Source organism: Saccoglossus kowalevskii, chromosome 2 (assembly GCF_978046115.1).
Source record: "Saccoglossus kowalevskii chromosome 2, keSacKowa6.1, whole genome shotgun sequence".
NCBI lineage: Eukaryota > Metazoa > Hemichordata > Enteropneusta > Harrimaniidae > Saccoglossus > Saccoglossus kowalevskii.
In genome coordinates this window covers 27,697,940-27,711,162 of record NC_140642.1, presented here as the reverse complement: position 1 = coordinate 27,711,162, position 13,223 = coordinate 27,697,940, and the positions used below count along the sequence as shown (strand labels likewise).

At 34.1% G+C, this 13,223-nt stretch overlaps 1 protein-coding gene across 1 annotated transcript in view; it reads right to left on the bottom strand.

Moving 5' to 3' along the window:
• LOC100313566 (calcineurin B regulatory subunit) overlaps positions 1–12,704 on the bottom strand; it is a 33,216-nt gene extending 20,512 nt beyond the window's left edge. Inside the window, 4 exon segments of the mRNA NM_001168039.1 lie at positions 4,959–5,018; positions 10,813–10,989; positions 11,896–11,935; positions 12,668–12,704. Of these exon segments, the coding sequence (NP_001161511.1) occupies positions 4,959–5,018; positions 10,813–10,989; positions 11,896–11,935; positions 12,668–12,670 (280 nt within the window). The 5' untranslated portion in view covers positions 12,671–12,704.
• Positions 12,705–13,223: the final 519 nt, after the last annotated feature.

The window sequence follows — 13,223 nt, the reverse complement described above, 5'->3', positions numbered from 1 at the left end:
ACTATGGTGACATGCAATGATGCCATGATTTTAAACAGAATGAAATGGTTAGGGTTAGTTCTGGGTTTATTTTATTACAGTTTCCTTATAAATTTGTAGAGTTTGTATTCGTCATCTTCAAACATTTCATAATTACCAATTGAGTGGTCAAACTTGATAATTCACAAGCGGAAATTGTGCAAAAATATGAATTTAGTATTTCAATCAATTTAATATTTGATTGAAATCATGGGATTTGAATGGTATCGTCATGTCACCATGTCTATTTTAATCTACTATCAAGTTTTAGTAATACACATTTATAGCAGTCATAAATAAATGCCTCGTTTGTCTCAAGTAATGATAGAGCTGTATTTATAAATTGCTGATGATTTTTTTAAAGATTCTAAGAAAACTTAACAAGTTGAGACAGCTCTACTGCAATCAGGCCCACAGTTTTGAGAAGTCAAAAATTTAATTTTTGAATGAAAATACCAGGATTAGAAAAGAATGAAATTAACATTTCTGACAAAAGGTGAACAAAAGCTTATGCAAAAAAAAAAAAAAAAAAAATCAAAAAACTATTAGCATGGAATGAACACATCAGAGAAAGGATCACCTACGGTACTTGATGGTAGAAAACATGAAAACATTCATGTGTCTAAGTTTTGAATTGCATGTAGTTGTATCAATTAATTAACAAAAAAATTCACCCCAAAAAAAAAATTAAATATCGAAATCTCAAAATTAATGAATTGGAGAGAACAAACAAGATGCATGATTGATGAATTTTAGCTTGGCTCACCTTTTTTAAATCCAAAATATACCGTCAAAGTCAAAGTAAGATCAATTGGCATTGATTTTACAGCATGGTGTTTTAATTAAAAGAAGCAATAAGCACATTTAAAAGGTAAAACTAGTATGAAAAAAAGTTTTAACAGCTCTAATGATGATAACAGATAAAATGTATTTTACATAGTCATGCAATAAATTGTAAGCTTTTTCTACGATGCTAAACTCAATCATATTTATTTTGGGCCAGGAAATGTTTTCTTCTCGCAACAACTGTTGCACCTACATCACCCAGCGTTTTTGTAATCACTGATTTTAACTCTGTAAATTCAACAAGTTAAGATTTCAAAAAAACCCAATTGTTTTTTCATAACTTGTAACTTATTAAAGAAGTTATAGTTTCAGAATTTTTATGATGTATATGCAATATGCTAAAGCATGAAGTTTAGAATGGCTCAACATTTAAAATATGGTCTATGTGGTAGCAGAGTTAGTATGGCCCAATATTTATACCATAGACTATATGGTAGCCGAGTTTAGTATGGCTTAATATTTTTATGAGGTAGCCAAGTGTAGTATGGCCCAACATTCGTGCGAGGTAGCAGAGTTTAGCATGGCCTTACACTTGTATGTGGTAGCAGAGTTTAGTATGGCCTAACACTTGTATGTGGTAGCAGAGTTTAGTATGGCCTAACATTTGTATGTGGTAGTAGAGTTTAGTATGGCCTAACATTTGTATGTGGTAGCAGAGTTTAGAATGGCCTAACATTTGTATGTGGTAGCAGAGTTTAGAATGGCCTAACATTTGTATGTGGTAGCAGAGTTTAGTATGGCCTAACATTTGTATGTGGTAGCAAAGTTTAGAATGGCCTAACATTTGTATGTGGTAGCAGAGTTTAGAATGGCCTAACATTTGTATGTGGTAGCAGAGTTTAGAATGGCCTAACATTTGTATGTTGTAGCAGAGTTTAGTATGGCCTAACATTTGTATGTGGTAGCAAAGTTTAGAATGGCCTAACATTTGTATGTGGTAGCAGAGTTTAGAATGGCCTAACATTTGTATGTGGTAGCAGAGTTTAGTATGGCCTAACATTTGTATGTGGTAGCAAAGTTTAGAATGGCCTAACATTTGTATGTGGTAGCAGAGTTTAGAATGGCCTAACATTTGTATGTGGTAGCAGAGTTTAGAATGGCCAAACATTTGTATGTGGTGGCAGAGTTTAGAATGGCCAAACATTTGTATGTGGTAGCAGAGTTTAGAATGGCCTAACATTTGTATGTGGTAGCAAAGTTTAGAATGGCCTAACATTTGTATGTGGTGGCAGAGTTTAGAATGGTCAAACATTTGTATGTGGTAGCAGAGTTTAGAATGGCCTAACATTTGTATGTGGTAGTAGAGTTTAGAATGGCCTAACATTTGTATGTAGTAGCAAAGTTTAGAATGGCCTAACATTTGTATGTGGTAGCAGAGTTTAGAATGGCCTAACATTTGTATGTGGTAGCAGAGTTTAGAATGGCCTAACATTTGTATGTGGTAGCAAAGTTTAGAATGGCCTAACATTTGTATGTGGTAGCAGAGTTTAGAATGGCCTAACATTTGTATGTGGTAGCAGAGTTTAGTATGGCCTAACATTTGTATGTGGTAGCAAAGTTTAGAATGGCCTAACATTTGTATGTGGTAGCAGAGTTTAGAATGGCCTAACATTTGTATGTGGTGGCAGAGTTTAGAATGGCCAAACATTTGTACGTGGTAGCAGAGTTTAGAATGGCCTAACATTTGTATGTGGTAGCAAAGTTTAGAATGGCCTAACATTTGTATGTGGTGGCAGAGTTTAGAATGGCCAAACATTTGTATGTGGTAGCAGAGTTTAGAATGGCCTAACATTTGTATGTGGTAGTAGAGTTTAGAATGGCCTAACATTTGTATGTGGTAGCAAAGTTTAGAATGGCCAAACATTTGTATGTGGTAGCAGAGTTTAGAATGGCCAAACATTTGTATGTGGTAGCAGAGTTTAGAATGGCCTAACATTTGCATGTGGTAGCAAAGTTTAGAATGGCCTAACATTTGTATGTGGTAGCAGAGTTTAGAATGGCCAAACATTTGTATGTGGTAGCAGAGTTTAGAATGGCCTAACATTTGTATGTGGTAGCAAAGTTTAGAATGGCCTAACATTTGTATGTGGTAGCAAAGTTTAGAATGGCCCAACATTTGTATGTGGTAGCAGAGTTTAGAATGGCCTAACATTTGTATGTGGTAGCAAAGTTTAGAATGGCCTAACATTTGTATGTGGTAGCAAAGTTTAGAATGGCCTAACATTTGTATGTGGTGGCAGATTTTAACACTTGTACGTGGTAGCAGAGTTTAGAATGGCCTAACATTTGTATGTGGTAGCAAAGTTTAGAATGGCCTAACATTTGTATGTGGTGGCAGAGTTTAGAATGGCCAAACATTTGTATGTGGTAGCAGAGTTTAGAATGGCCTAACATTTGTATGTGGTAGTAGAGTTTAGAATGGCCTAACATTTGTATGTGGTAGCAAAGTTTAGAATGGCCAAACATTTGTATGTGGTAGCAGAGTTTAGAATGGCCAAACATTTGTATGTGGTAGCAGAGTTTAGAATGGCCTAACATTTGCATGTGGTAGCAAAGTTTAGAATGGCCTAACATTTGTATGTGGTAGCAGAGTTTAGAATGGCCAAACATTTGTATGTGGTAGCAGAGTTTAGAATGGCCTAACATTTGTATGTGGTAGCAAAGTTTAGAATGGCCTAACATTTGTATGTGGTAGCAAAGTTTAGAATGGCCCAACATTTGTATGTGGTAGCAGAGTTTAGAATGGCCTAACATTTGTATGTGGTAGCAAAGTTTAGAATGGCCTAACATTTGTATGTGGTAGCAAAGTTTAGAATGGCCTAACATTTGTATGTGGTGGCAGATTTTAACACTTGTACGTGGTGGTAGAGTTAAGTATGGCCTAACATTTGTATGTGGTAGCAGAGTTTACTATGGCCAAACATTTGTATGTGGTAGAGTTTAGTATGGCCTAACATTTGTATGTGGTGGCAGAGTTTAGTATGGCCAAACATTTGTATGTGGTAGAGTTTAGTATGGCCTAACATTTGTATGTGGTAGCAGAGTTTAGTATACCCTAACATTTGTATGTGGTAGCAGAGTTTAGTATGGCCAAACATTTGTATGTGGTAGAGTTTAGTATGGCTTAAAATTTGTATGTGATAGCAGAGTTAAGAATGGCCTAACATTTGCTTGTGGTAGCAGAGTTTAGTATGACTTGCATTTATACCATGGACTATGAGGTAACTGAATTTAGTATGGCCCAAAATTTATACCATGGACTACGTAGTAGCTGACTTTTAGTTTAGTATGACTTACATTTATAATATGTACAATGAGGTAACTGAATTTAGTATGACCCAAAATTTATACTACGGACTATGTGGTAGCAGTTTACATGTAGTATGGCCTAACATTTATTATACTAGGGAATATTTTAAGCTTTGAAAAAACTGGTAAATATGGAAGACATGGACACTGTGGACTGTATGGTAACTTGTAGTATGGCCAGATGTGTACTACTGACAGTGTGGCAGCATGGTGTAATGTTCATTAAGCTACAATTATTTTGTCATCGTGCTACTGCCAATGTCATTCAGGCCATACTAAAGCAGTACTCCATAATCAAAACCCCCCAGAGTAATGTTAATACATAATCATATATGTTTTTGTGAGACACACATGTTTCTCACATCAAGCATCAGTTGTATACATATGCATTCGGATGTACTATTTGGTTATTAATCTTTTTTTGTTCATCTAAGTTTATTGGCATTATGTAAAAACAAAAGAAGTAAGAACTTTCAACGGATACTTTTAGAAAATTTTACAAAATACAAACTGCCTAAAATTCAGGATACCCGGATCCTTGATGAGGGAATCAAACTTAAGAAAAACAGATTTGTGCATTTTTTTTTAAAAAAGAAAGTACAGTGATGATATTACAACATGCATATTACGCACTATGAAGAAGAAAAAAGTAAATATAATAAAAAAAAAAGACTGGAGCTGATTTGAAGCTTGCAGCATGGATGCTGATGAGTGAAATTTGAGTAGGTGTATAACTCCATCACCAGACATGCTATATCGTTGTCCCGCATCACTGATATACCTACATCTTAATTTTGAATCCTTATCCCCCTTGACACTAAACTGTGATACACCTTGTATAAACTCTGTAAGAGAATATAAAACATGTTAAGTCACACCACTGGGTTGAACAAATAAGAAAAAATGGGGAAAGGGATCTGGGAAGGGTGAGGGGGGGTCAGGTTTTTTTGAGCGGGTGGGTGATACCTACATCTCAACTTTGAATCTCGGTCACCCTTCACACTAAACTGTGAGATGCCCTGAATAAACTCTGAAAGAAGAAGAAAAATGAAATAGAGTAGAGAGTTAAGATACCAAGTGCTTGCACACTACTTGATCCATGGTTGTCAACTTGCAGCAGCAGGCATCATGAATAAGCATAGCATAAAAGCCAGATATAAACATAGCAAAATCAGGTAAAAAATAAACAGGATTTTGGATTTTATGAAGTGTCAAGACAGACAGACAGACAGAGAGAGAAATAGATAGGAAGCCAAGACTGTGAAGGATGGTGGGTATCTCAATCTTACTTGGTATATGCGAGCAAACCCTATATCAAGAAACAGGAAACGAGTGAAAATGTAGTTGACATGCCTAGACAAGGAAGGGCAAGGTGGGAATGTAAACTAGCACAAGGCAACCAAACAGTTTACATGTATTTGCAGTGATTCTGGGGGTATTTAGTCGATAGAGTGTACTGGTGAATCATTTATAACATTTCTTCATGAGAAAGTGCTCCATCACAAAACATAATAATATAGATATACATGTACATTATCAAGCATGTACAATCTAATCAATTCATGTCACAAATAAACAAGCAGCATCTCAGCTGAGATAGCTCCGCTGTTAGCAATGCACATTTCAATTAAAGAACAGAAGATATCATTAGAAAATGAACAATATGCATAGTATCAATGCAATGGGACTTGCTGTTTTCAACAAGAATTCAAAAATATAATTTTTAACCATAAATGATTGTGGTTTTTAACAAGAAGAAAATATCACTTTTTACCAAAAATGACAAAAATATTCATCAAAATTAGAAAATTGAAGATATCATCATGAAATGAACAAATTTGAGAGTGGTCCATATGCGTATCTATATATGTAATATCAAAGCAATTGGACTTGTCGTTTTTAACAAGAAGTTGAAAATATCACTTTTTACCAAAAATGACAATAATATTCACCAAAATTAGAGAACTAAAGATATCATTACAAAATGAACAAATCTGAGAGAGATTCACATGTAGTACCTATATATGTAATATCAAAGCAATTGGACTTGTGGTTTTTAACAAGAAGTCGAAAATATCACTTTTTACCAAAAATAACAAAAATATTCACCAAAATTAGAGAATTGAAGATATGATCATGAAATGAACAAATCTGAGAGAGGTCTACCCAAGGTACACCAAGTATCAAAGCATTCAGGCTTGTAGTTTTCAAGAAGATGTCGAAAAAGTAAAACATTGACACGGACGACGGACAATCACTCATATGATAAGCTCCGCTCGACAAAGTCGACAGTGGAGCTAACTAGTCTAACCACAAAACAAAATGACGTGCATCAGTAAACCACCCCGAGTGATGTCATACCAAGTTTGAAAGAGAATAGGTTCAAATATTTTTTGGGACAAACATGGTCGCCAGTAGGTAAAACGTCATCGAAACAAAAAACAATCAACATGCATACGTTTACCAATATGACTTGTCATTGTGGCACTTTTAACTAAATCGCACATAGCATGTCTGGGAAATAACATTGGACACACACATGCACATACATACGTATGGACTGAACCTAAATTGCAAATCCCTGTTTTGGACAATGTTCCACAGGGACTAAAAACCTGACACAACATATATATACATGTATCAGTTTTAAATATCTTGTCGATTATGGATGCAACATGTACTTGCATGTTACCACAGTTAATAATATGAGAAACATATTGTAGTACTATATCTCATTAATTATATGCATGGCAGACTGTTCCATTATAAATATTAAGTAAACCATACATTATGGACAAGGCATAAAAATATATACTGTCAAGTATGAATCTGATGCTTGTCATTATCAGGGTTAACTTTAATAACAGATAGAAGCAGACAGTACAAACAATCATTTTACTATAATACAGTGTTCTCACCAGCATACAAACAACATGGCAGTGCCACAACACTCAAAATCATTACCACCATGCTTGATTTCGGCTCTTCTTTCTATTGTCTATTATTCAAATGAGACTTGTCCTAGCTATTATTTTCACAGCATAAAGAATGACCAATGGAAGTGAGAGAGCAAGAAGCAAGAAAAACATCAACTTTCTTACCGTCGCAACTGATATATTTGAGTCAGTAAAACAACACAACAAATGTACTAGTACGCTGTCATGCACAATAAATCACTCAATTTGAGCTAGCCCTGGCACCCCTTCTCAGGCACGACTTATTTAGGCTGGCCAAAATATTTAGGTCGTGTTCACACATAAAATTTAGACAAGCCTAAAGTAAGAGTCTGCCTAATTTTCTGATGTGAAACCACCTAACCACCTACAGTTTAGTCGTTATTGTTTTTAACTAACCGAGAATTCTCCATTGAGTATTTTGTCACTATTGTAACTGTAGACTAATACAAGTGTCAATAATGCAATAAGATATGCATGAAACTAAATGGCCACCAGTCCATCATAATCAGTAACCCTGCATGTTCAACCATTATACCAAATCTGAAGAATATTTGGCAACGTATGGCAGAAAAAAGGTTTAAAACACTAAAAGTGTGCCTTTTCAACATCTTTAATGACTAAAATGGTATAATTCAGAAAGAAAAGAGTGAATAAAAAAGAAAATGTTGATATGCATATGTCAATTAAATGTACCATGACCTGTCATTGTACAAAGTGTACCATTGTACCATTTCTGATCTTTAATGAGCTTGGAAATCAGATTACACATACCTGAGATCTTTATAATCAAAATGGCCACCAGTTGGCCAAGTTTAATTCAGTAAAATGATTTTAAGAATCAGGTGACCAAATCAACCAATTACCTGTGATTGTCAAATTAATTAAAAGCCCCATGTGTCTTTTTGTATTTATTCCCATTTTTTTCATCTAACTCTTTTCAGGTACCATTCTAAAACCAATTAGTGAAGACTTGTGTACATATCAAAGATCAGCTAAGAGTATTGACTGAGTATACAGTATTTCATATTACAAAAATGAAGGCCTACTCATTTCTGCACATTACATTTTGTAAGTGGCAACCAACAGTTTCAGAGACAACTACAAATCTATTTTCATGTTTCAATTTCTGAAAAATCAGTCCATAAGCTAAACTGATTTTTCTGTTTGTGCCATTTTTTAACCATTATGTTTTGGGAATGATGCCCAGCCGCAGTTGTGTACTGAATGTTGAAGGTCAATAAAGCATATAGAATTCTGTTTGTTATAAATTGAGTAAAGAGAATAGTTTTGGTATGTGAACTGAATAAAACAGCAGAGAGAACCCCTGTATCTCAAGGTATTTTTCACTACAGAGATACACACAGTATGCATGTGAAAATCAATGATATGTTTATAGCAAGAAAACAAATGTCAACTGCATAGCGCAAATTATTTGTATAAAAGTTCCTATTCATAATCACTGTGATTACCGGTAATAAAATGATCGACCAAATACTTTATTTGTGTTCAATCTCAAAATAATACAAGGATAATTTCGCTTTAGTTCTGTGCATAGTTCAACCATTTTTTACATTGCTATTTTACAGGTTCAAGAGCTGCACAAATGCGAAAGCACATGATGTTGTAGTACTTAGAGACTTGATAGACGAAATGAGTCAGCCCTCTTGAGTAGCCCTTAAAAATCAAATACATTACCTCCAGTAATGGTTAAACCTTCCACCGAGTTTGAAGAAGAAAATCAAACAACACATGCACAAGATTTGGTTCCAGGCATTCCAAAATACCTGATTTTAGTGTATTTTTACAAATAATAATGGATGGCCATCTTTGACCCAATCACGAAATGGTTGCATATGTATATATATAGGACTTGTCATTAGGTAAGTGCAAGGTTTAAAGAAAATTAGTAAGGTCTTTCTTAGACTGTATCGTAACAGGCACTAATAAAGGCTTATTCTTGAATAAACTGAGTGAAATAAAAAAAATCATTGACTATTTTAAAAAATACACATGAAAGTCGCACTAAGTTTTACACTGACTGATAACTATATATAATGCTACGACATTTTTTTCTTAAGTTGACGTCACAATTGATTACCACCAAAATTGTGTATCAATCAGAACTGCGGGCTACTCTGGCGGTAATCATGAACTATTTTCATCACAATACATAGTTATCGGACCATATACAAACCCGGAAAAAAATATTATATGTAATTTATACATGCAATCATAAAAGAAAAGTTTACACTAAGCTGAGAACTGACATTTCCCCCTGATATACCCTTTTCCTTTATCTGTATTTCTCACCATGTACAATGTAGCAACAATTGACACTTATAATAGCACAACGAGGGTAATTTGCGTTTTTTGATGCAGAATGTAATTTCACAGTATAATAAACATACACAGCTTTCCTTTTAATGCTCTGCAAAAATGTAAAGCATTATGAGATGGCATTATCAAAGGATATATCAATCATGTCAAAAATGCATTAACTTGCCTTTCTTTTCACTACAAGCTGAATATGCTAATAAAATATTTCCCTATAAAAGCAAATTTAGAGACTAAAATAGTCGAGATATTTACATCAAGTAACTGAAGATAATATCAAATGCAATGAAGACATAAAAAGGCTGATGCAATGCAGTACAATTGTGTACAGGTCTGTGGCACATACATGTACATGTAAAAGAAAAGAGAACAGTAGGTTTTCAAGATCATATAGAAATGCAATTATGTCAAATGATATGAATGTACAAGAGGTGAATTAAATTAGTCAAGATGTAGTAAATAAGATTCTGGCAAATGTATGAACCAAATTTGAACAAAATCCATGCAATACCAGAAATCAGTGCATTTTACAGCAAAGGGTACAATTAAGTCGGCCATCTTGAATCAAATCTTGAAGTGAATGTATGTACACATGTATTCCAAGGAGTATAATGTATATGTAAATATTGAATGTAATCGGTAAAGGCACGTCAGATAAACATCTCCGAAATGGCATTCTTGAAAACAAAATGGCCATCAGTGTATGAACAGAGAATGACAAGCACCAGATTCATATGCAGTATAAAGCACTGGCAGAGGGCTACAAAACACAGCAGAGCTGCTTTTGGTATTTAACAGTAGGTCGGGAATATGACAATAAAGGCTGTCAATAATACATTGTAAGAATTGTATTTATTTATAAAAGGCCATGAGCATATCTTTTCTAATATTAGTGGGCCAAAATGATCTTCTTGGTACTGAGAAAGCAAAGATAGAGTGAACATAAACTTATACATGCACCACAGCAAGAAATGAATTAACCTACTGACTGTTATAGGTGCTTTTTATTTATCATAGCTTGAAGTATATCCCAAAATTGTATACCGTATTTGCTCTAGACTATTAGTAGCATGTGTGCTAATATAAATTAAAGAGGTTTTACTAAGATCAATATGAATAATATTTTAATGATTCAGTGTACACAAATATAATTTTTGGTTTATTTGCGCTTCTATTGGGGATGCACTTCTAATAGAGCAAATACGGTATTATTAAATGGATTAAAAAATCCAACAAACATTCTGCTTATACCCCTTTAATTCAGTTAGTAGAATCGGTCAGAGTTCATTCTGAAAAGTTTACCTTGAATTAGTAATATAAAAGAGATATAAAAGAACTATAGCCTCACCTTTAAAATCAACTTCCCCATTTCCATCTGTATCAAAGATATCTATAACTCTTTGTACTAAGGGATTTTGTTGTAACTCTGGCAATGACATAAATTCTTCTACACTCAGTGAACCTGAATTGTCAAGATCCAATTTCTTAAAACGTTTTCCTAATCTTTTAATTTCATCTGCATCAACTAGAGAGAAAAAAACAGAAAAAAACAGGTTACAAACAATTCTTAGCAGCAGACTGGCAACTTATATATAAAAGATTTGTAAGTTACTGGAAAGAACTAAGAAGCATAACATGTGAAGTATCCGAATGAAGAAGACAGAAGCGACATATGGGTAACTATGGTGATCCAACACAAACAAAAGCTATAGTTGAAAACAAAATGACGAAATTTTTGATTTTGACAAAAGGGGCATACAAACTGCTTAGAATAGTATCTTGAATCATAAATATGTACATTCTCCATGTACATTTTACAATCTCAAAGCAAAAAATATGAAGTCAGGTCAAAGAGCAGTATTTTCATTAAAGCATGATGAAATGCATTTTTGGTCTATTTGCATATAAATTTGTATTTCAATGATTCATAAAATCTAGTCATCATTGAAAACATTGAAACTAAAACCAAATTCAATGTTTGATCTTTAAAAAACAATATTTTAGAAATTTGCAAATTATTCACATCTGCAATGAAAATTCAATACCAGCTAATTGTATCACCTTGCCCTCAAGCAAACAATTGTTCAATTTCTATTTAGATTCTTATTGTCTGTAAGCTCACTGTATTTGCTATCATCAACACAACAAACATATACTCATTATTTATTTTTATAAATTTCAGTGGCAGTTAATCAAACCAACCAACCAATGACCACAGTGCACTGTTACATCATTTGAAAATGTTTCAATGCTATTCAATAGGCCAATAGAAACCTCTCAGTTTGCATTGTCAAATTTATAAAATTTTATATATTTTATATAAATATTTATAATAAAAATGAAGCAAATGGGTTTGTTATGTCATAGTAAAATGCAGTTTAATTATAAATTAATAGACCCAATATTTATTACAAAAGATGTTATTACTTACAATGCGAACACATTTCCATCGGAAGTGACGACTCGTTCCCCTACAAAAATGAAATCACATATGCAGATTAATAAAAACGCGATGCAAATTCTTATTAAATAGTTGGGCCGCCATGTTGTTTGTTCATGTACAACTGTCGATGTATTGATGGTGCTGCGTCTGCCATCTAGAGTTGCACCACTGCAGCATTTAATAACTCCCCATCTGCAATTGAGTATCTTTCATTCGGACCTACTTCGTACGCTCGGGTTCACACGCATCGTGAGTGTTTCGGACTCCAGACAGATGGCGAAAATTCGAAAACGGTTTCGAGGGCTATATTTTTGACAACGCAATGAACAAAACATAACATAACATTTACGATAAAGGCAAGTGATATGACGTTCAATTATTGCCAAGCAAAGTAGTCACTGAAAACAGATGTCCTTTCCAATATCGTATTCAAATATCACTGTAACAACGACGAGGGACGTGATTTTTAATGTATTTGATTCAATTTATCGTCAATGACTAAAGGTGTCAAAATAACGGTAAACATGGTGTGTACACCGAGCTTTATACACCCGTGCAAGTCTCTTCACACACCGTGTCAAGGACAACTCGCTCTGATCGGCACAATTTCTAGGATGTTCAGGCGAAAATAAACGCGTTGAGTCGTTGCCCTTGTTATATTTTCCCAACGATTTGTTGATTTTCATGTACGTAAAATTGAGCTTGAAAGAAATTCATCGTGAAATAAAAACACTTGAGTTAATTCTTCTCAGATACTTACCATTTTAGCTGGCTTCGGGAAATATACTATTTGCTAAATTCGTTTCTATCAAACGATCGTAAAGACTCCCAACATTAATGGCTGCCAACATCCGGGCATTCGACGCCAAATAAGGCTATTTGGGATATTCCATTACAGCGACAGGGTGAATTTATAAAGGAATAGTCGGATAATGAACAGATTTGTTTGCAAGACATTAATTCGCGACGGGGGGAAAAAACAAAGTCCAGCTTTCATTTCGGAAGAAACTGATGTTACACATTAAGATGCGATGCATATGTTTCAGCACATTCAAGCAATTATTGCTTGATAATATTAATTATTCATAGTTTCAATAAAAGGAATACCTCTGAATGTAAACTTGGCCCAGTGGTAAAATAAGATCTCTTGTACATATCTAATATAAAATTAATGTATGAGATGTTAAGATGTTCTGTAAAAAAAAACTATGTATGACAGGTATATATGTGGAAGAGAACTGGTGACATAATTCCATTTAGCGTTACCAAATAAAGCAGGTGTTCACAATGGCCCAGTACACAAATATTGACTACGA